This window comes from Ziziphus jujuba, chromosome 5 (assembly GCF_031755915.1).
Source record: "Ziziphus jujuba cultivar Dongzao chromosome 5, ASM3175591v1".
In the NCBI taxonomy this organism is placed as follows: domain Eukaryota; kingdom Viridiplantae; phylum Streptophyta; class Magnoliopsida; order Rosales; family Rhamnaceae; genus Ziziphus; species Ziziphus jujuba.
In genome coordinates this window covers 12,685,177-12,708,039 of record NC_083383.1, presented here as the reverse complement: position 1 = coordinate 12,708,039, position 22,863 = coordinate 12,685,177, and the positions used below count along the sequence as shown (strand labels likewise).

The 22,863-nt window shown below is 31.1% G+C and overlaps 3 protein-coding genes across 7 annotated transcripts; all 3 read left to right on the top strand.

The window, feature by feature from the left end:
• The first annotated feature begins 3,792 nt into the window (after positions 1 to 3,792).
• LOC107421016 (pathogenesis-related thaumatin-like protein 3.5) lies at positions 3,793 to 5,583 on the top strand. Its single transcript, XM_016030133.4, has 3 exons — positions 3,793 to 3,893; positions 4,033 to 4,696; positions 5,197 to 5,583. The coding sequence occupies exons 1-3, from the start codon at positions 3,842 to 3,844 to the stop codon at positions 5,321 to 5,323; spliced, it is 843 nt and encodes a 280-aa protein (XP_015885619.1). The 5' UTR covers positions 3,793 to 3,841; the 3' UTR covers positions 5,324 to 5,583.
• A 1,434-nt stretch (positions 5,584 to 7,017) lies between these two features.
• Positions 7,018 to 9,750, top strand: LOC107421011 (ubiquitin-fold modifier 1). The gene is made up of 4 exons (XM_016030126.4): positions 7,018 to 7,177; positions 7,289 to 7,386; positions 9,175 to 9,207; positions 9,442 to 9,750. Exons 1-4 carry the CDS (start codon positions 7,110 to 7,112, stop codon positions 9,537 to 9,539), a joined length of 297 nt encoding a protein of 98 aa, XP_015885612.2. The 5' UTR covers positions 7,018 to 7,109; the 3' UTR covers positions 9,540 to 9,750.
• A 6,647-nt stretch (positions 9,751 to 16,397) lies between these two features.
• On the top strand, positions 16,398 to 22,696 carry LOC107421012 (O-fucosyltransferase 10). Of its 5 annotated transcripts, none has more exons than XR_003056446.3 (11): positions 16,402 to 17,269; positions 18,489 to 18,573; positions 18,961 to 19,028; positions 19,244 to 19,332; positions 19,660 to 19,857; positions 19,995 to 20,199; positions 20,304 to 20,471; positions 20,960 to 21,127; positions 21,592 to 21,782; positions 21,938 to 22,242; positions 22,377 to 22,696. XR_003056446.3 is itself a non-coding variant. In XM_025075200.3 (10 exons), the coding sequence occupies exons 1-10, from the start codon at positions 16,916 to 16,918 to the stop codon at positions 22,119 to 22,121; spliced, it is 1,710 nt and encodes a 569-aa protein (XP_024930968.2). In that variant the 5' UTR covers positions 16,402 to 16,915; the 3' UTR covers positions 22,122 to 22,696. The 5 variants fall into 5 exon arrangements, 3 of the variants coding, with proteins under 3 accessions (XP_060673771.1, XP_024930968.2, XP_015885613.2); XR_003056445.3 differs by having other exon boundaries at positions 21,938 to 22,276; XM_025075200.3 differs by having other exon boundaries at positions 21,938 to 22,696.
• Positions 22,697 to 22,863: the final 167 nt, after the last annotated feature.

The following is a 22,863-nucleotide window of genomic DNA, read 5'->3' as shown; positions in this document are numbered from 1 at the left end:
ACCTCAGGGTCTCTACCTTTTCCTTTTCCTCTACCAGAAATGTGAAACAAATATGATGCCTTCGTTCAAACATTTAAAATGGAAAAATTCGGTTGCATTAATATGCTCAAGGATTGGGATCTTTAGCTTGGTTTTTTAAGTGCGTATCTATGCTTGGTTTTAAATCTCAGTCATTCTTTTCAATTTTACTTAATCTAATAATCATTATTGATACCACATCATTTAATGGCACATGTTTTTCACATGACGACTAAACCCTTATGTGTGTAATACACGTGGTTTTTTATTTTTGTCTTTTGTTCGTTCATGTGAAGGAAATCAACACAGGCAAGCTATCAATGAAGGAAAAGGAAAAGGTATCAAGGTTACCTTAAAATGGATTTTACTTACTAGATCTGAAATAACTATCAATTCCACTAAAAAATGGATTAGAGACTTATAAATATATTTGGTTTAAAGATATCTGGATCTATAGTTCATAATCTATTACTATTTGTTTATATATATATATATATATATATATATATATTTTAAAGAAAATTATAAGATTTTTTTTTGGCGTCAGAAAAAAATAACAAAATCGTGTATTCATTAAAGAAGTAAATATCCATTTCTGTTGGGTTCTTTTGTAAAAGCGGTTTGATACATTAATGTACAACTCCTTTCTTACCCTAAACCTTGAGGCCTTCAAAAGGAATAAGATCAAGGTTTGAAATTTTTGGATGAACTGAAAGTTTATTTTTCGAATTCCTTTAGTAAAAACCCATTTTTAAACCTTGAGGCCTTATTCCTTTTCTTCCATTGATATTGTTATTTTCCTTCAAAGTGGCTATGGCAGCTTGCTTCTATTAATTTCCATGAGATAAACACAAAAGAACAATAATAAAAGGTTGCAAGTAAAAATAAAAGGTTGCGAGTAATGCACACATAAGGGTTTTAATGATCATGTGAAAAACATTAAATGATGTGGCATCAATAATGATCATCAGATTGAATAAAGTCGAAAAAAATGAAGGAGATTTAAAAATAAACATAAACAAGCATTTAAAAAATCAAGCAGAAGATCTAAGTCCTATTGCTCAAATCCCACAGTGCAAAATGAAATTATTCAACTCAATTACTGTTATTTAAAATTCTTACTTCGATAAGCACTTGTTATCTTTTTATGTGGAATAAAGTGGTTACTTTAAATTTTTTTTTTATTAAAAAAAAAAAAAACCCTTAGAATTCCTTAATCCGTTAACCTTCAATATAATGAATTAAAAAAGTCCACGCTCTATAGTCGAGATAAAAAATGGGAAGAGGTAAAAAAAGCTAAAAGTTATATTCAATTTATAGTTTGATGGATTTAAAATAAATTATAAACTTTAAAAAATTTGATGAATTATTATAGAATTCCATGAACTTTATAAAAAATTTATAAGAATCCAACAAAATCTTTGAGATAAAGGTTTAATTTTATATTAATTTTTTTCTTCACAATTTTATTTTTAAAATCCTTTCAAATCCATTAAAATCTATTATTTTTTAAAATATTTTAAAATTAATGACTTTTTGAATACCTATAGATTTTAAAAAAATTTTACAAAATCTTAATTGTTGGATTTTAATGAATTTTTATAAAATCCATTAAAATTTGAATTAAATATCATTAGACTTGTTTGAACTCTTTTAAAATCTAAATTGAATACCTTTAAACTTCTAAAGACTTCTAAAATCCTTCAAATTCTAAATTGAATACACCCACTAAGAGTCAAGTCATGTATGAGGAAAAGGAAACCATAAGGTGGAATGAGATAGAATAATGGGAAAACAAAAATGTCATATGATTCTTCTAAATCCAAATGTAATCTTAAAATCCAACGGTTATAATAGAATTTCTAGATTTTAATAAAATTGAAAATTTCTAAATGAAAGCCTTCTTATATATATATATATATATATATGTATGTATATTGTATTTTAAAAATTTGTACGAAATGTGAACTTAGTTTTTTTGACGGTAACTTATTCCATTCTTCTCAAAGTTCAGAGGCCTGGAGGCAAAGCCCAAAAGTATTGTTTGTTTGAAATGAGTGATCGTAACATTTCCATTTATAGAGGAAGCTAAGTCAATGGCATTGGCCCACTAAACATAATTTCTTTCAATGCCGGCCCAACTGATTATGAGTATTAAATAATCATTTTATTTATTTATTATTTTTTGATAGAACCAATTTTTTATTTTTATTTTTTTTAAATAAACAAAAGCAATAAGGTTTTATTGAGAAACTAGAACAAAGATCTTCCTGAATCAAAAGATGGAGCTAATTTGGTCCTTTTTCCATCTAGGATACATAGGATTGTAAAATTAAAAACATGACGAGCTGACCCATGAACCCACTTGATTACATTCTTCGTTATCATAAGAAGATGAAAACTACCAACCAAACCTAGCAAAAACTCAATATCTTCAACTGAAAGGCAATTCCTACTTAAAAACACCCCATCATCATGAATCATATTGACTGCAACTTTCGAAATCAGAAATCAACTTCGCTAACTAAAAAAACCCACCTGCGCACTAGAAAGAAGAGCTTCCTTTATTGCCAATATAATTCAGCAGTGAGAGGGCTTAAGAGTTGAGGAATTGACTGAACCAAGGCAGCCATAAGCTCTCCATTGGAATTCCCATTAACCACGACAATACCAACAGCGCCATTAACTATAGAAACTGCCTATCAATATTTATTTTAAGAGACCAACCTCCATCCATCTATAAACACTTCCCTTGTCATTCACATGTAACACCTTCAAATTTACTTCATTAAACTCTAAATGCAAACTGGCAACACTATCAAGCAAATGATAATCGCTCTTGGCACAAGCATCATGAATCATCATATTTTCGCCTATTCGAAATGGCCCAAGAAAACAAAGCAAACTGCTCCAAAGATAACAAAAATGAAGTTAAACAAAACTAAATTTAATTTAATTAAATAATCATAGAGCTAAATTAAATAATCTTTGGAAGATTTTAGTTTTGAACACTTTACGAAACTATCTAATATTCAGGGAAAAAAAAAATTCATTAAGAAAAATTACTAAAGAAAAAACATCAATTGGACCGTCCACAACTCTACATGTCGTCCAGATAAGATGCTTTTTCAGTATTTTTATAAAATCTTATTATAATTTATGTTATTTGATCGTTAACCTCTTTTGGTTATTATTATAGTTACTAAAACTATATAAAACCCGACAAATATTTATTTTATTTTTAAAAAAAATGCTGTATAAATCATCAATTGGACCGCCAAAACTAGTCCAAAGGGCAAATGAGTCTATACATATCTAATCAAGCACTATAACATAAAATGAGTTATCAATCTTTTTATAACTTATTTTTGTAAATCTGTTTTTTAAAAAAAGAAAACTTATTATCGTAATTTAATAATTTTCTTATTTTAAAGTGAGAATTTTGTAAATAGTGTACGACAATTGGTAATGGTATCTATAAACTGCCTTTCTTCTTTTCCCTTTTAGGTCGGTAAGAGAATGTTTAACCTCAAAAAATTGCATTTAGAATGTTACATTCAAATCTATCTCAAAAAAAAATAATAATAATAAAAAAAAATTGAGGAATGGAACCTGAAAAAACTTGCAATAAAGGATTGGGAAAAGAATCTCATTGCCCGTTGATCCGGCCTAGCTATTATGTTTTCATTTACTATCTCTTCCTCCACACGTATTCTTCTTCCTTTTGCTTTATATCCATATAAAGCCGTAACTTTCCATGCCTCATCTCTCATTCCCGCACATTAAAACCAAGTTTAAACATACATACACAGTGAGAGTTTTCATGGCAGCTCATCATTTTCCACTCCTCTTGCTTGTCATCATTTTCTCTTTCGGTATTTTCTTCCACTTTATTCTCTTACTTTTCTTCTACTTTGCTTGTTCATCATCGTATATATAATTATATATATATATATATATATATATATTATAAGTATTTTTCGTTGTTTTTATTTTTTTGGTTTCCTAATGCAGGAATAGAAATTTCTGAATCAGCTAGAATTTTCACCATCATAAACAACTGCAAAGAGACAGTCTGGCCGGGAATTACACCCGGCGAGAACTTCGACGGCGGAGGTTTCGTATTAAAACCCGGCCAGTCCATCGTCTTCACGGCTCCGGTCGGGTGGAGTGGTCGGATATGGGGTCGAACCGGTTGCAACTTCGACAAAAACGGAAACGGACCTTGCCAGACCGCAGCCTGCGGAAACTCGCTCAAGTGTTCAGCTTCAGGTAAACCTCCGGCGTCGCTCGCGGAGTTCACGCTGGCGGCTTTGGATTTTTATGACGTCAGTCTCGTCGACGGGTTCAATCTGCCTATGGTCGTTACACCGATCAATGGAAAAGGGAATTGCAGCATCGCCGGCTGCGATATGGATTTGAGAACAACATGTCCGAAGGAGCTGTCCGTGAAAACTAGAGGCAAGACGGTGGCCTGCCGGAGTGCCTGCGATGTTTTCAACACCGACGAGTATTGTTGCCGAGGGGTTTATGGGAACCCTGTTACTTGTCAACCTACTTACTATTCCAAGAAGTTCAAAGAAGCATGTCCTACTGCTTATAGTTATGCTTATGATGATCCCACTAGCATTTTCACTTGCTCTGGCACCGATTATGTTGTCTCATTTTGCTCATCCAGGTTCTAATTTTTATTACATTCACGCTTTCTAATATATAAATTTCTCATTTATAGGAAATAAAAGGGAAATCTGATTAGAAAATAAGATATTTTTAAGCACATAAAATAATAATAAATTTAAAATTTTATTAGAAATAATCTCATTTTTAGATTTACTATGTGGTTTAGAGAGGTGCATGATTCACAATTTATTACAACTCAACATTTATTTCCATAAATGATTTTTGTTTTTTTTTTTTTTTTCAAATACAGAAAATCATATGGATCCAAAACCATATGGTCCTTATTTATAAAATGAATGAAAACTTTATGCCTTTAACTTAGATAACGCACCTCTAAAACATTTAAAAGCTCTTAAAAAAATAACATAAATTAGTTGCTAAATGTTGCATAGGCATGTCATATAAATATTAGATATATGTGTTTGTGTCTTCGTTATACATAAGTTTTTAATTAGGTGTTGCCGAAACCAACTAAAGTTATAATATTGTGGAATGCAGGAAACAACCAGTGTGCACATATCATAACCACAAACTTATCTGCGGTGGATCTAAAGGCTTAAAGCCTTTGATAGGAAGATGGTGGATTTTGTTGGCCGTAACATTATTTATGCGAATTATTTTTTAAAATATATTTTCCTTTTTCTTTTGGTATTTTTGAAGTTCAGAGGGTTAAATTGCTTTTCAATTGCTAATATTTATATCTCTTCGCTGTGGAAGTGTTCATATTGGTTGTAACATAGCACAACACCAAAAACACCCATAAATTTGTTCATTTTACTCTGTAATTTTATATTTTCATTCATTCAATACAAAAGCAATAAATAATTTGATTGATTTATTTGTTTATCCAATAATAAATAATTAATGTCTTAATTTGCTATTTTACATTATCTCCTTTCTTCTACTCGTTGTATATATTTTAAGAGAAAAGTGTGTGGAAATGAATGCAACCAAGATTTGCTTTTCAATATTTATTTTTTGAAATTACTTTCAATTAGTTTGTTTGGACTTGTGATATACAAAATATTTGTTTGGTTAAATTTATGGACAGACAAGGACTTTGGAACTATTTTTGTCTGAGAAAAAAAAAATAGTAATAATAACAAACATCAAACCTCAATCAAAAGGTTAAAAGAAATTATTCAAGCAAAAAAAAAAAAAAAAGGTTAAAAGAAATTAGAGGATCAGAAAGTTCAACAACCAAACGATGACTGCAAAAGTCCCATCGTACACAAATATTAACAGACATAGTGCCTTCTCTCAATGCAGGAATATATATATATATATATATATATATATATATATAAATAAAAGAAGATTACAATAGAATTCATCAGCCTGTAGATCTATATTAAAATTTAAAAAATATTCGCTTTGATGTAAATTTACATTGTATTTTTTTTTTTCTATATATATATACATATATATTTTTTTTAATAGAACTCAATTTAGAAATTCTTTTTTTTGTTTTTTTGTTTATTAAAAAGTAAACGAATTTTTTTTGGATTTATTTTAATAGTAAAATTATGAAAAAAAATTATCAATATCAAATTCAATTTTAATTTTAACAATTTCATTGGATTTTTATAAATTTTTTATAAAATCTAAAAAATTTCATAACAATTTATAAAATTTTTTGAAATCTATAATTAATTTTAAAATTTATTAAATTCTAAATTGAATACATCTTTAATTTTATTAATTTTTATTTTTATAATTTATAAAAATATATAATTTTAATTTTTTAAATTCTCAAATCTTATAAATTAAATTTGACAAAGTCAATCTACATGTTTTATGTTTAGTAAACAGACAAATTTAGACATCTTGCTCTTTTTTTTTTTATATATAATACAAGATAGCAATAAAACAATCCAAGGTCTTTAATTTATTCAAAGTTCCCGTTCAAGAAGTCTTTCAAATTTCAAACGTCTTACTCATTCTGATTACGTAAAATATTTAAAATGGAAAAGTAAATCCTACTCAAAAAGAATAATTATAGTAAAAACAATAATCAATAAATAAAAATTTACTGCTCTACAAATATATTTATATTATATTTGCAAAATTGGTCACAGAATCTGTATTTTTTTTTTCTTTTCAAAAGGAATTAATTGTACTCTTATAAAAAAAATAAAAAATAAAAAAAAGAGAAAAAATTCGTCCAAACTGCAAACCGATTAAATTTAATCAGATATGTTGTTTAATTTTTTTCTTAAACAGAATTTAAAAATAAAAACATTAAAAATTAAAATTTATGTGATATTATTTTTTCCATTAAAAAAAATGTTTTATTTTTGACAGGTCGGAATTTTTAATGTGCGTGTCGTCTAAAACACGCAAAGAGAAAGATATAACAGAAGAAGAATTTTGTGCAGAGAGCTCCGGGTATTAACCAAAAGACAGAAAAGATGGCGGGTGGTGGAAAGGTCTCCTTCAAAGTGACGCTCACTTCGGATCCAAAGCTCCCCTTCAAAGTGTTGGTCTTATGAGTCCCTTTAATCCGCTTTCTATTTTATTTATTCGTTATGATTGGCAATCCATCACGCTGTTCCAAATTTCACCGCTTCGATTTTGTCAAATTTTTCAGGTTTAGCGTTCCAGAGGCAGCCCCTTTCACCGCTGTTCTCAAATTCGCCGCTGAAGAATTCAAAGTACCTCCCCAGACCAGCGCTATTATCACCAACGGTAATTATACCATTCCATTCCCTATCTAGGGTTTTTCTTCTTCTTCTTCTTCTTTTTTAATTTATTTTATCTCTTACAATTTGGTAATTCTTTTATTCCTTTCGTATTTATTTATGTTTAGGATGTTCCAGTTTTTTCTTCTTTTTTCATTTTTTTTATGAAGTATAGTGATTATTGTTCAGATGAGGGTTTTTCCATTTCCAAAACCCCTTTTAACAATTTACAGTGTTAAATTTTCATTCCTATGAATTTCCAGAATTTCTTTTATGTGTATGAATTTGTGTGTGTGCTTGCTTGGTGCTAACGCGTGATGAAATTTGAATTATTGGTTTTTTTGTAATTCATTTGCATATAATTGTGCTAGGTGACCTTTATGAATATTTGACAGGGGGATATTTCTTTATAATGTCCATATTCTGATGAACATTTCCAACTAAAGCTTGTGCTTACTCTTAGTCATTGGTTGAGATTATGACATAATTATCTATGTTCAATTTTCCTGCAAACAAGTCAATATTGTATGGACGAATGGACGAAGCGTTTCATACTAGGCACCTCCATATAAATATGACAAATCACTAGCTATTGTATCTTAATAAATGCTAGAAAAGCTGGAGATATCCTCTAAAGAATGCTAATAGGATTCTCTGTCTTTTAAATCTATGTCAAGCCCAAGTTGCATATCTAGCTTTAAAAGATTGTATGATTCAGCCTCCCACAAATCACTGTATCATAGAACATTTTGTATACAACATTTAGATTTAGTAAACGTTCAGCAGTTGGTACATTTCCCTTAAAATTCCCAAAGAGAAGAGCTGTTTCTTGTATTATTGTAATAACCCTAAGGCCAAGAGGATCTAATGTTATTTACTATCTTCTCCCTTTAAGAGTAATTTCAACACAACCCCCCCCCAAAAAAAAAAACACATTCTGCAATAATTGTACCATCCATGGCATGGCGTTTGCTTAAATTTTCAGAATAATATTTTATGCTCTATGTATCTTGGGGAAGCCATAGCATGCTAGGAGATTTATTGGAAGCTATATTACAAGTAATAGAGCTGAGAGAATTGGGATCCAATTGATTTTTCACAGAAAGTATGGTGCAAAATTGCGGAATTACAGATTTAGTTTTACAATGTTATGTCAATTTTTTTTTTTTTGTTCAACATCGTACCCGCTGTGATCAAGGGTGTATGGATGAATTAAGGCAGCATAGTTTGTGGATATTTTAAGACTAAATTGCTAGATTGAATGATCAAATAGCATCTATGTAGTATTTCTTTAATAAAATGAAATCTTTCATGAGAACAAATGGAAGATTGCTTTTCTGCCAGTTACACAGTCCTCTGCCTTTCAGGCAAACTAACTTTTGTATGGTTGATAAATTATTCTGCTGTTTTTGTTGTTGTTGTTTCCCTAAAGCCTGGCATAATGCATGAGATAGCTACCAGAAAGAATTTGAAAGGTTATCTTTCTACTCATCTAGCTTTTAAGTCTACCGCCTACCTGCCCTTTTTCTTTTATTTGGCATGCGAAATTTCAAATCTTAATTTGGATTACAATATAGAACTATGATAGTGAGGATTTGCTTTAAAGTCCTATTTGTAACTCTGAATGCGGTAGTGCTGCTTACTCATGCTGTCGCATTATTTTATCGAAGCTGAGTTGCAAACTGTGATCAATGTAATATCTGGGTGTTTCTACAACTTTTAGCATCACGGACGCATTAGTTTCATAGTTAAATATGCTTTCTTTTATCTAATTATGCTGTTTCTACATGTGCAGATGGTGTTGGAATCAATCCTCAGCAAAGTGCAGGTATGCCGAGGATTGGCCTTTGTAGCACAGTTTCTATTCTTTCCTTCTTTTCTTTTTTCTTTTTTTTTTTTTCCCTAATTTTTTTTTTCTCCTTTTTTGGTTTTTTATCCTTCCAATTTCTTGTTTTTGATTCACCCATATGCCCCAAAATACTAATTACGTTGTAATTTTAGCACTATTAGATGGTGTGTAATTTAGAATCCTGGTTCCTCACAAGTCTAACCATCTTTTCAGGTAATGTCTTCCTTAAACATGGTTCTGAGCTTCGCCTAATTCCCCGTGATAGAGTTGGAGCTTCTGGGATGTTCAAAGCTGTGTTATTGTTAGAATGAAATTGATCTGCCTTCTCTGGTTAAGGGTTGGTCTTTTCATATTCTGTACTTTCTAAAGTTTGGACCATTTTCAAACTTTCCTGAAAAGCTTCTGTGTAATCGATAGCATAAACTCCACAAAATTTAGATATTCTATAATAGATGAGTTTATAAATTATGCCATAATTATTATGGTGGAGGAATATAAAAGCGTAACTATTTTCAGTGATAATTTTGGAAGTTTACCCTTTGATTCAAAATACTAGACAGGCGTTAATGTGCTTTCGTTATTTCCAAACTGCAGTGCGTAAAATGTTATTTAGAACATGCAACCGGTTGTGAATATTGAGTTTGGCCTCTATATTTCTTCAATACTTACTGTTTATAGTTCAGGTTTGGTTGGAGAGAAATATCTTATGTGAGAGAAATCTTATGTGAGGAGAATATCTCTTTTCAGCCAAAAAAATCTAATGTGAGAAAAAAAATAGTTTTTTTTTTTTTTAAATAATAATAACAATGATGATGATAAAGGTGAAAAGAGGATCGGAAGCTTCTTTGTTAGAACTCCAATGAGTGAGGGGTCTTAATATTTAATAAAGCGAAGAAGAAAAGTCCCGATGAAGAGGCAAGGATGAGACCCTCGGCACAGTAGGCCCGATAACACCTGATGCTTGTCTTGCTACCAATGTTCATGGCTATTGATTGCGCATTAGCCTGCCACCCAACTCAGTAGTCTAATCTTTTGTCATTTTGCTTCAACAGAAAAAAAAAAAAATATATATATATATATATATATATATATAGAACTTTTACAATTTGGACCGTTTATATGTGAATTGCTTCAAAGTTGATATCTTTTTGCAAAAGTAATTGGTTTTACTGTATATGTTTTGTATATATATATATATATATATATAGTAAAATCGATGCTGTTTTTTAAAAAATATTAATTTTAAATACGGTTTGCATGTGGACGGTCTACACTGTAAAATTAATTTATATATATATAGCAAAGCTGATGCACATGGATGGTCTGTACTGTAGAATTATTTTATATATATATATACAGCAAAGCTGATATTTTTTTTTTAAAAATATCAATTTTGGATACGGTCAGCATACATACAGTACATGCTGTAGAGTTACTCCATATATATATATATATAGGATCTATCTCTTAAAATGGTATCCTTTTTTAAACATTTGTGTAATTTCATGGGAGGATTTTTTTTTTTTTTTAAAATAGGCAGTACAATAATAAAATTTTTATTTTAACATTGATTTTTGAATTCAAGTATCGGTATCATAATTATTTCCAAAAAAATAATTTACTACTATCTTCCTTAGCAATGCTTAGAATTAGAATCTTCCAACCTTCAATATTCAAAAAAAGAAAAAAAAAATTACACCATTAATAGTCACATAAATTATATGTATACATATATGTATATATATATAGGGGATATAATTAGCATTTTTCTAATACGACTGAATAATGTTCATTCTTCCTTTAACAAGTGAAAAGAAAGGTGGTGCGAATCTGATGAGGTGAAGGTTCATAAAAGGTGTCTTATTGCTGTTGTTTGAATGGTTGTAACTGTTAGATGATGGATGAGTGGTGAAAAAGGAAAATGCATTTAGATTTTGCGATCCAACTTAAATGCTCTCTTCTTAAAATTGACTCTCCATCTGTCCACCTGACCCCTCTTTATTCTATATTTGTCCCCCCCATGTTCCCAACAGCCTTTATCATCGGCCTTCACCGATTCAAGAAGTATCCCCACTTGATCTTTCCCAATCTACTTTTTTAGATCCATTACAATTTTCAAATTCCTCTATTATTTGCCCCTGTCATCTTTGGACCTCCTTTAATTTTAATAATAATACCCTCTCGCACTACTTAATTAAAGTTTCATTTACAAAGTATTTATTTTTGAATGCCATTTTAAAGGTGATGATGTGTTGTTCATATATTTTTGTGGCCGTTGTGACCTTTTTAAAAGTATATATATTGGAATTATAAATCTTAAATATAGAATCTTAGCCAAAATAAATAACATATTGTTGTGGAGTTTAACATTTATATTTTATGCTGTATCTATATTTTACCTCAATTTGTAATATTTTTGAAGGTATCATTCAATTTATTCTTTATATGGACTCTAAGCTAGTAATAATATTAGATTTATTAAAATGTCCATCAAATTTATTAATCAAATAATATGGCATATAGTATGATAATATTTAATTAATTTATTTATTTTAATTCACTTTATCATTTAAAAGTTCATCCATCCATATTTAGATTATATGAGTATAACAACCAATAAATAAATATTTTGATATAAGTAGCATTACTATTAATATAAACATTAATCTACTATATTTTAGTACAAATAATAAAACAATAATGTGTTTTTTTTTAACAAATCAACAAAATCTCCTCACGTGTGATCCCAACATACTTTTAGGAAGACAAATAGAAATATTCAACCACTTAAACTATCTGTTTCATCGATAAAACAATAACATTACAAAATAATATATTTATTATTTTATTAAAATAGATATTTAATTATATTTATTTTTAAAAATATTTATTCAGCCATATTTAAATTATATATATTTATCAATTAATAAAATAATATATATATATATATATATATATATATCATGAATTGTTTGATAAACTATTAATATCTATATATATATTTTTACCTATAGCACCGCTGACAATAAAATATAAGAGTGACATTCTTCCTATAACCCTCACTTCATCAGGAAAAAAAAATATATATATATATATAAAGTACCCCTCATTCTATCAAATCAAAGAAAAACAACAAAGAAGCCTTCTCTCATCCATCATTTTTTTCATTAATATTTTAATGTTGGATCCGGTCTAAACGGCTTTGTGGAACATATGTGCACGGAAATGGAATTTTGTTGCCTGGAGGTGGAAATAACCTGGAGTCGATAAAAGTGATTCGATAGTGGACGATGGATGGGTAATAATTAAAAGGTTGAAATTTGTTTTGTTTTTTTTTTTTTAATTTTTTTTTCTTGATAATATTCTATAATAAACTCTCCACTTCATGAGGATTGCATACTTGATTCTGTACAACCATGTTTTTGTTTATCAATATCATTTCGGTAATCACAAAGGGTACTTAAATAATATTTAAAAGAATAGAGGTCGTTTTCAAATTAGTGGCTGACACTTTCCATACTTCCATGCTCCCGACCTAACCCTTTTTCTTTTTTTTTTCTCCAAAGCATAAAAAATAATAATAATAATACAACTTTGTTTTTTAACATTTACCCCAAAAAAATTAAAAAAAAAACTTTTTTAAATAAAAAAAGAAAAAAAAAACCTTTGACCTTTTTTCATTTTAAAATTTATTGGATGAAATGGCAATATTAATTCATATTATTTGCTAAGTAATATTTCTCCTCGAGTATATATATATATATATATGTATATAAAGCATTAAAGCTTTTTCTTTTATTTTGGCATTTTAGGGTTTTGAGATTCCAATTTACAGTTATTGTCTAAATAAAAAAATAATTGTCATTGACCTATTTTAACTCAGACAAAAATCTTTAATTTTATTTTAAGCAATGTAACTTTGAAAAATGGTACCCTTATTGTATTGTATAACAAATTTTAGATTTTTCTATAAATTACCAATTCATCAAATCCTACTCTTACTCCTATATTTTATTGTAATTTAAATCTTAGCATTTAATAATCAAATATCGATGATAAAACTTGATGATAAAACTTATGGAGATTTTATCAGATTTGGTCAAAATTCAATATATGAAAGTATATTTTCAAATACTTGAACCAAATCTGGAAATACAATTTTGTTGGCAAACTATTCATATGTCCATATGGCAACACTACTGTAATTTAATAAACGGACGTGCCAAATGGATGGAGGAGATTATAAAGAATTGGGTCATTTTATAGAAATATTCAAGTGACGAATTTACACTTTTACCCTCTACCAAATGGAAAATTGGGCTGCCATAAAGCGGATGATAAGCGCATGTTTCGGAGAGTTTTCGGCGCCTCTTTTTTGTTTTTGAGTCTTTTCACGGCCACCCACCGCTCTCATCTGTCGATGCTTTCCTTCATTTTTACCATTTTGTCCCTACACATATAAATTAAGATACTTTTCAATCTGGCTACTAGCAAATCTCCCTCTTGTGGGTCCCGCTTACACGTTCATTCCTTGCCCACACCATTGAGATTTGAGAATGACGTCCACTTTTTAACAGTACCAAGATCATATCTGGATTTTTATTATTGTTTCATTAACTTTGAGAAAATCTTGCAAGAAGTGGTGGTGCCAGTGAGCTGGTACCACTCCCAACTCATTTCATTCATGTCATGTGTTAAAAAAATCACCATATTAAATCAATGCATTATCGAATTATCATCCTGATTATTTTTTTTTAAATATAAAAACCTACCATTACCATAAGTTTATAACAATTTGGTATTCTTCAATTTCTTAAAAAATCGACCAGGAGAGCAAGAGAGATCTTTAGAAAATGTTGGCTGTGAGAGCTATAGAGATGGAAGAAGTAGTAGAAGAGCTCGTGCAAATGATTTACATTTTCAAAAAATAATATTAATTGAGATGATGAACTGGTATGACACGACATTTTTTACATATGGCATAAAATGACTTGTAGTGGTAATAACTGAGCTGGTAAACTTGGTAGATGAAGTCATGATAATAGAATAGTTGATTACAAATTCAAAGCCATTATGTTCACGTAATTTTTAAAAAAATTATTGATCTCCTTCTCGTGATAGTTGTTTATTTTTTCTTTTTTAATTTTAAATTCACTTAGGAAAAAGATATATAAAATAAATTAAAATGTTATGGAAAGTTTATTTTACAAAATTATACATTTTTTTTTAAATCTTAGTAGTTTTTTTCTCATTTATATTTTATCACAAAAGATAAAATAAATGTTACTATTTTCATAGATAAAATTATTAACATACATAAATATAGTTATAGTAATGTTTTTCTTTCTGAAAATGTTGGTTTTTGGGATCATAAAAACTCAATTAAGATAATTAATTATTAAGTAAAATTGACTCAATTGGTAAACCATTCTCATTTACAATTGAAAATATAAAATTTTAAAAAATATGATTTGTAAATAGTAAAAAAAAATTATGATCATTAGCTGACCGGAATCTTCATCTTTATAAAAATCTATGGCTCAAGCAATTATTTGTATAAAATTAAGCTGCCTTAATTATATATGATCCCATATAATCTATTTTTATATGCAATGTCAAGTTAAATCCAACATGAATGCAACCCATTTTAATCCACAATTTCACAATAATAATATTATTCTTATTATTATTACTACTATTATTATTATTATTATTATTTTGTAATAATTTGTTTGTCAAATGACTTTCACACAATTAATTGTGCTGTTCAAACATATAATGAAATAAGTAGAGCCTCCTTACTTGATGGTGATTAAATCATAAATAATATATATATATATATATATTATATTAGCATCTAAAACCCACAACAAGATTATTAACAATATTGTAGGATAATAAGATGTGGTTTTTAATTAGGTTGGAGCATTAAAATGGCTGGTGTTTTCAACTTGCCTACAAGCGAGTTTGGTCTTGCCATTTGTTTGCTCCGCATGCGATTAAAATTAAAAAAAAAAAAAACAAAATTCGAAGTACAAAACATCATTAGGAATACGTTAACGAAATCATTAAAAATAATTAGATTTAGTTCTGACACGTTAACTGGAATTGTCAGCCAAAACAATGCCACGTGACTATGAGCTTTCTAAACTTAAAAAAAAAAAAATATATATATATATATATACACACATATAGAAAAGAAACAGGGTATACGAGTGCAAATGTGAGAGTGCAAAAGTTATGGTCGACCAGAATACATGGTAGTATAAAAACCCGAAAACAAATATTAGAATAATACACAAAAGTGAATAATCGCAGCGATGGAAGGGACAAACAAACCCGGAGGCCACGCCATTGCTGACCGGCTGTAGCCGGTCCGAAACTGTTACAACCGGTATTCCACCTCCAAACCCAAAAGACCAAATGCTATAGTGTCAATATTCTGACGTTCTACACGAGTCGGCTTGGCTAAGCCCTAGACTAAGCAAGCGGCTTCAACCATCCAACAGCTCGGCTAACCATATTTATCGATTTCTCTCTGTTTTCTCTGTTTTCCTTTTTTTTTTTTTTTTTTTTTTGGTTTCTCTGGGCAGTTAGTTAAAGTCTGTTCCATTTTTAAAAAAAAAAAAAAGAAAAGAAAAGGTGAAAAAGATTGTCAAAATAATTCATATTCTTTATCAATTTATTTTGTATTTGTTTAATTTAAATTAAGTAATATTAATTAGGAATTTTATAATATAATAATATTACAACGTAAAATTCGTTAATTTCAACATAATATAATAGAATAATAAGGGAAATAGAAAGTGAGCTATAAGGCCAATATTACAAGGTATTCAGCAAAAAAGAAAAAAAAAAAAAAGACCAATATTACTAGGATTTCCAATGGTGGCTAGAATTAAATTTTAATGTAATTTTATAGTAAAGTCAATGATTCATTAAAAGGCAAATTTAGCATTTAGAGATTGGATGTTTTCAAAGTAATAGTAAGGATAATACATGCAATAAATATGAACAACCACCAACCTTTACCAAAAATGCAAAACAAGAAACTACTCTAAGCGGATTATCATCTCAACTATTCACGAAAAGAAATTATTGTCTCAGCTAGATATTGACTCCAAAACAATTGGAAAAAGAGAGAAATACTTATCAGCTCGAAAACTAGAAAGTGGGACATTGAAAAAACGCAGAGAATTACCCGGCAGCAAAGTAGAAATCTTTTTCGGCTTTTTTTTGACGTTAAAATCCAAAACGGGAAGCTTCACCTCTCTCTCTCTCTCTCTCTCTTCTACTGTCCGTACTATCAGTGGCTCTCTCTCGAAGCCAGTCTGCCAAAGCACTGCCTTTGTCTCAGATACTGTTTTGGAAAAAAAAAAAAAAGTAATAAAAAAAAAATCCAACTTCGAGCTACAAAACACAGATTGCTAGATGCCAAGACCCTGTTCACATGAACTCAAAAACCCCACTTCCTTTTTATTTTCTCCCTTCGAATCTTTGAGATTTCTCTCTGTCTCTCTCTCTCTAGAGTTGCCTCTGCAGCTTTCTTCATCTGAATTGTCGCATTGAAGACGCAAAAGACAGAGAGAGAGAGAGAGAGAGAGAGAGAGAGAGAAAAGAGCGATTAGAGTGTGAGAGAGAGAGTATCTTTCTTGTATATGTTTTTGTTGTATGAACCGGCATTGCGATGAAAACCAAAACCCATCACCACAATGCTAATGGCTATGCCAGCGAGAGCAGCGGCAGCAACTCTCCGAGCCCACCGCCGTCGCCGCGCCGCCAGTACTCCAGTTTCAACCATTCCCGCCGGCGTGTACGGTCTAAATGTCAGTCGACACTCGCCGGCGGTATTATTTTCCGGCGGAAGCTCCGGTACTTGCTGGTTCTGCCTCTGCTTTACGTCTCTGGGCTGCTCATGTGCGTGGGTCCCTTCTCTGCTCTCGTGGGCCTGTCTTCTCCTCCTGGTTCGGTGTATCGTAGCCGCGAGACGTTTCAGAGGCTCTGGCCTGACATTCAATTTGATAATTCCACCGCAATTCAGGTTTTGCTTCATGGGTTTCTTTCCCTTTTTGTGTTCTTTTTATTTTTCATTTTTTTTTGTTTTTTGTTTTTTTTCCTTTTCTGTTTGATTTCCAGGAAAATGTGAGATAATAATTGTTCGGCAGAAAAAAATAATAATAATGAGTAAAAGATAAGTAAACGAAAAACGATTTCTAACTTTAGAGTTTGATGCTGAGAGGTAAAGAAAAAAACTGTGTCTAAAACGAACCTATTTGCAGCATAATCCATCAGGTTCTGACTTGGAAGTTTGATTAGTTTTCTTTTTTTGGGTACAATTTTCCGATCTAACAAACAAGAGGGCAGTTGTTTTATTTTATTTATTTATTTATTGTTTGAAAGGATGCTTCTCGATTGCCATATTGGGGTTTGACGTGCGTCTCTGTTTCTTAACATGAATTTCATATTATAAAAAAGAATATTTTATTATGAATTTTATACAAGTGCTTTCTTCCAAGTAGAAGGAATTACTAGTACGTTGTGAGGAGGGTTGAACTTAAATGTGAATGCTTGTAACGGCAACTCCAAATTAAGGATTCAAAGCACCAATCATTAGGGATTTTAGTAACTTGGGCATTTGTATTTGGTTGTCTGTTTCTTCTTCCTTCTGGTAGTGAACACTACCATTGGTCGCTGGTTGGGGATTTGAAGAATGTTGACTTCTAAGTAGGTTTCTTATGATACCAAGTTTGACATTTATTTTTTTGCGCCTTTCTCTATGTTTCATGGACAATGACACTGAATTGATATTAAAAGGTCATTGTGTTATATATATATGTGTGTATATTTTTCAATTAATGAATAAAGAAAAGATAATTGTTCCTATAAGCTGATTGGTTCATAGAGTCATAAATAAATTCATCTTCTTACAATACAAAATGCGTAAAAAATCATCGTCCCTGATGAATTATATTGACTTTGAGAGCAAGATCCATCTCTTAAGAAGATAAGATTATCTATTCTCTTGACATTTTTTGTTTATTATATTATTTTTTATACTTCTCTACGTTTGTTAAGGTGATGGCATGATAATTTCAAATCATATTAGAAATGTGTTGCCTATGACATTTGCTAAGTAGTGAGAATGAAGTTGGATATTTTTAGTTTGAGAATACCAAAGTAAGTCTAATCGTTTATTTTTCCTTTGAATATGCACAATTTGTAAGGAGCAAAGATTACATGTTTCATGCTTCTTGTTGCAGCTGTCCTCTGTGTGGGGACACAAACCCCAAAGGAGATTGAAAGAGCAGAAGCCTTGTCCAAATTCAACAGCTCAACAACAGCAGGGTATGCACTATCATTCGCAATCTCTTAATGAGATTGCTTCTGAGTATTTAGTTCAGAATGTCCAATATGCTTTATGGGAAAGGTAGCTTGGGAATTGCAATTTCATAGTGTCTCTTGTTTGGTTGTATAAACTTTCTTTGAAAAAGAAAGGAAATATATGTGTATATGTATTTAATTCCCCTCAGGGGAATTGGACCTGGACCCTGGACCCCTCTCTCTCTCTCTCTCTCTCTCTCTCTCTCTCTCTCTCTCTCTCTCTCTCTCTTCCCCGTTATATATATACACACTTAATCATTAGTTATGCTATAAATTTGTCATATTGATGCAAATATTTGAGATGGCATTTTGAGTGTTACATTTCTCTGATCTTTTGCCATTGAATTTCAGAGTCCCTTGGCTCTGTTGGATACTTGATCGTTGAGGCTAATGGTGGTCTTAACCAACAGCGATCTGCGGTATGTTAATCTTTTAGTACTGCTGACATGCATTGCCAATCGTCACCAGTTGTATTTCTGCTTCTTCTTCTTTATTTATTTATTTATTCATTTTCTTCTAAACTATGTAGGACGTTAAGGACAAAAGATATCCATACTTTGATATATTTGCACCAGTCTTTACCTTCTATGTGTCCTCTACGATTTCTTCATATAATTAAATAATGTTTTGGCAGATATGCAATGCTGTGGCTGTAGCTGGACTTTTGAATGCAATTTTAGTTATACCTCGTTTTGAATTCCATAATGTTTGGAGGGATCCAAGGTTAGTAACTGTATTGCTTCAGAAGTTTTATTCTCTTGAAACCAAATAGCTCTTGACAATGAGATCTATTTTGAAAAGAGAAATTACTTTTACTGCTAACGTATTTTTAAAACTTGGCAAACCTATACAAATTCTAGAGGTAGCTAATAGCCTGCACTGATGCTGCATGGTTTTGGTTGAGTCTGAAAGGCAATTTGAATAGTGCGACTGTCTTCCTCTGTGTGATTTGGAGTTTTATTTTAGTTATTAAAATTTTAAATTGTTTCACTACTTAGCAAAATTTTTACACTTGTTTTTCTACAACAATTAAATTTCTGTTATTTGCAGTAAGTTTGGTGATATATATGATGAAGATCATTTCATAGCTGCCCTTGATGGCTATGTTAAAGTGGTTAAAGAGCTACCTGAGTCATTAATGGAGAGATATGATAATAACATTACTAATATACATAGCCTCCGTGTCCAAGCTTGGGCTTCTGTTGGCTATTATATGGGAGAAGTTTATCCTGTTCTGATGAGGCTAGGGTAGGTTTGCTCTTCTTTCTCTTCTGAATCATCTGTTATATTCAACTGAGTGGGAACTGTAAAGAAGTTGTTACGCACTTCAGCTTCTGACAATATTGATATTTAAAGTAAAGTCTGTTGTTGTTTATCTGATGCAGGGTTATCCGCATAGCTCCATTTGCTAATAGATTGGCAATGAATGTCCCTCCTCATATTCAACATCTAAGATGCCTAGTTAACTATGAAGCACTGAGGTTCTCTTCTCCCATTTCAGCTCTTGCAAAGAAACTAGTTAATCGTATGATTGAAAAGAGCTCAAGGACAGGTGGAAAGTATGTTTCAGTCCACCTTCGGTTTGAGGAGGTAATAAGAATGCTTATTTTCCATTTTGTAAGAAAGTATTTCGTTCTTATGTTAAAGAGGTCAACAAAATTTAAACTAATTATTATTCTATTTCTTACCATTAGGACATGGTGGCCTTCTCATGCTGCTTGTATGGTGGTGGAGAGGCTGAAAAGATTGAAATGGATTCAATTAGAGAAAAAGGGTGGCGGTTGAAATTCAAACAGAAAGGGCGTGTCATTTTACCTGGTCTCAATCGAATTCAAGGAAAATGTCCACTTACCCCCTTAGAGGTATATAAAATGTGGATCACTTTTATAGCTTTTGATACTTGTAGGACTTTGAGCTAAGCCTTTTCTAATGATTTACTTTTTTATAAATATAAATAATTTACTTGCATTTAGATATATATATATATATATATATTTTTGTAATCCAATGCTTTTAGTAAGTCACTTCTTCGATAAAGTCAAGTGCCATAAGGTCTTGTCATTACAACTAATGCGACACTTTTTTCTTAATATTTTCCCCCCTAGTAAATCGTATACTAGTATAGGATTCATGAGAAAGGTACAACACTGACGAGAGGAGTGAAAATCAGAGATTGGTTTGTGGTTGTGAGTCTTGTGACTAGTTTAGTCAAGACGTGATGTCCTACAATAATGAATTCCATCCTTTACAATTCCTTTACAACTCAATACATTTGTTATTTTCCGTCACATAGTTGTTTGTTATAAGGAAATAATGACTCTTTTTGTTGTGCATTGTCTTGTCAGAGTAGGTCGGATTGATGCTACGTGGGATGGGATTTGATAACAACACATCAATCTATTTGGCTTCAGGAAAAATATACCAGGCAGAGAAACATTTAGCTCCTCTACTAAAGATGTTTCCCTACCTGCATACCAAGGAATCTCTTGCATCCTCAGAAGAGCTAGCTCCTTTTGAGGTAAAATTAGCTTGTTAGCTCTGATTTTTGTGATGAATTGCAATAGTAGTAGTCACTCATGGTTCAGGTTAGCATTCGTTGTGAAACATGGAATTGACCTTAGAGATTTAGTGTTTGGAAATGCATTGTCTGGATCAGTAATTTGAGTAAACAATGGAGCTAATGAAGTCTTTCGTAATTCATGACAGAGAAATGTTTCAGAGGCTAATAATTAACGAAAACAATTCCTGAATTTTCTGACCAATCATACAGGTGTATGATATCAGATGATTCAATTAGTTAAAAGAGGATCCTTAGTTGATTCCAGTTTCAAGAAAGGTTGTATTTTCTTAGATTGTCATCTTAGTCTAGCTTTTAGCATGTTTCTTTGGTTAGATAATGTACTCTATTGTTGTATGTTCACCTTATTTTGACTTGCCCAAATGAAATTTGCATGCTCTGATGCTGGTTTTCTCTTATTGTAGGGATATTCTTCGAGATTGGCAGCTTTAGACTACACAGTATGCTTGTTTAGTGAGATTTTTGTGACGACACAGGGTGGAAACTTCCCTCATTTTCTAATGGGTCATCGTAGATTCCTCTATGGTGGACATGCGAAGACTATTAAGCCCGATAAACGCAAGCTTGTTCTTCTGCTACAGGATAAGGATACCAGGTACTCTGCTCCATACATGTACAATTAGTTTTAACTCTATCTACTTACGTTCACTGAACATTCAAATCATGTCTTTCATGTTTGAGTCAAATTCAAAGCAATTATGTGACAATGCCTTTTAGGCACATCTTAACTTTTTTCTGCATATTGGTTAGCAGTTGGAAGGGTTTTAAGGATGAGATGCAAGCAATGCTAGCTGAAAGTGACCGCAAAGGATCGATAGTACCGAGAGTGAAAAAATTTAACCGGAAATCTTCTGTGTACACTTACCCCTTTCCAGAATGTAGGTGCCTCCAGAAACCTCAAAACACTGGAATTGGCTCAAATATGCATTTGTGATTTTCACGTCCATGCTGCTACATGACAAACAGACTTCATGCTAGTGGAATTTCTCACATTGCAATCAACTATATATACATCTAATTGGTTCATGGAGCAGGTCTCTAAATGCTGGGAACAGGTGGGCATTGGTCATGTATTCATTAAGGCGAAATGTGGGTTTTCCAAATTTGACTAGAGTGAATTCCTTTATTCAAGTCATTCTTTATACTTTTGTATGGGAGATATAGGGACTCACCTTTTCTCTGGTTAAAGGTTGCCAAGCAGCGGAGCTGAAGTACAAGCTGGCTGTAGCATGGTCGGAAACTGCCCAACTTTGTATAACATAAAAACAGAATTTCAGAGCTTTCTTTTGTTTTTACATGTGTAAATGGCTTCCAAGCCCTGACCTAGAGTTTGTATTGTGGTTTGTTTTCCCTTTGTTAGTTATTAGGTTGAAAATCACCATAGATAAAATCTTTGTAGGAGCTTCTAAAGGGTGTTACATCTTTCACATGTAATTTTTTTTTTTTTGGGTATTCTGAAAAACAATTTTGGCATAGCAAAGAGTATACGCATTGTTTTGAATATTCCAATATGTCAAAAATCTCGTACAAATTGGTAATTTGCATGGTTTGTTTCATTGTATATTGCTTCATTTGGCTTTTGGTTATCGACTTATAAAGTTAAGATCTCTCAAATTAATGTGTATTTTTAGCTCATACACTTCTTCAAACGGAAGAACAATTTCACATTTGAGACA

Bases quoted from the DNA above. Each gene is read 5' to 3' on its own strand.
- LOC107421016 (XM_016030133.4), top strand. From the start codon at position 3,842: ATGGCAGCTCATCATTTTCCACTCCTCTTGCTTGTCATCATTTTCTCT. The intron at 3,894-4,032 runs GTATTTTCTTCC...TTCCTAATGCAG, and splicing joins TGTCATCATTTTCTCTTTCG to GAATAGAAATTTCTGAATCA. The intron at 4,697-5,196 runs GTTCTAATTTTT...TGTGGAATGCAG, and splicing joins GTCTCATTTTGCTCATCCAG to GAAACAACCAGTGTGCACAT.
- LOC107421011 (XM_016030126.4), top strand. From the start codon at position 7,110: ATGGCGGGTGGTGGAAAGGTCTCCTTCAAAGTGACGCTCACTTCGGAT. The intron at 7,178-7,288 runs GTTGGTCTTATG...CAAATTTTTCAG, and splicing joins CCAAAGCTCCCCTTCAAAGT to GTTTAGCGTTCCAGAGGCAG. The intron at 7,387-9,174 runs GTAATTATACCA...CTACATGTGCAG, and splicing joins CAGCGCTATTATCACCAACG to ATGGTGTTGGAATCAATCCT.
- LOC107421012 (XM_025075200.3), top strand. From the start codon at position 16,916: ATGAAAACCAAAACCCATCACCACAATGCTAATGGCTATGCCAGCGAG. The intron at 19,029-19,243 runs GTATGTTAATCT...ATGTTTTGGCAG, and splicing joins TTAACCAACAGCGATCTGCG to ATATGCAATGCTGTGGCTGT. The intron at 21,128-21,591 runs GTAAAATTAGCT...CTCTTATTGTAG, and splicing joins AAGAGCTAGCTCCTTTTGAG to GGATATTCTTCGAGATTGGC.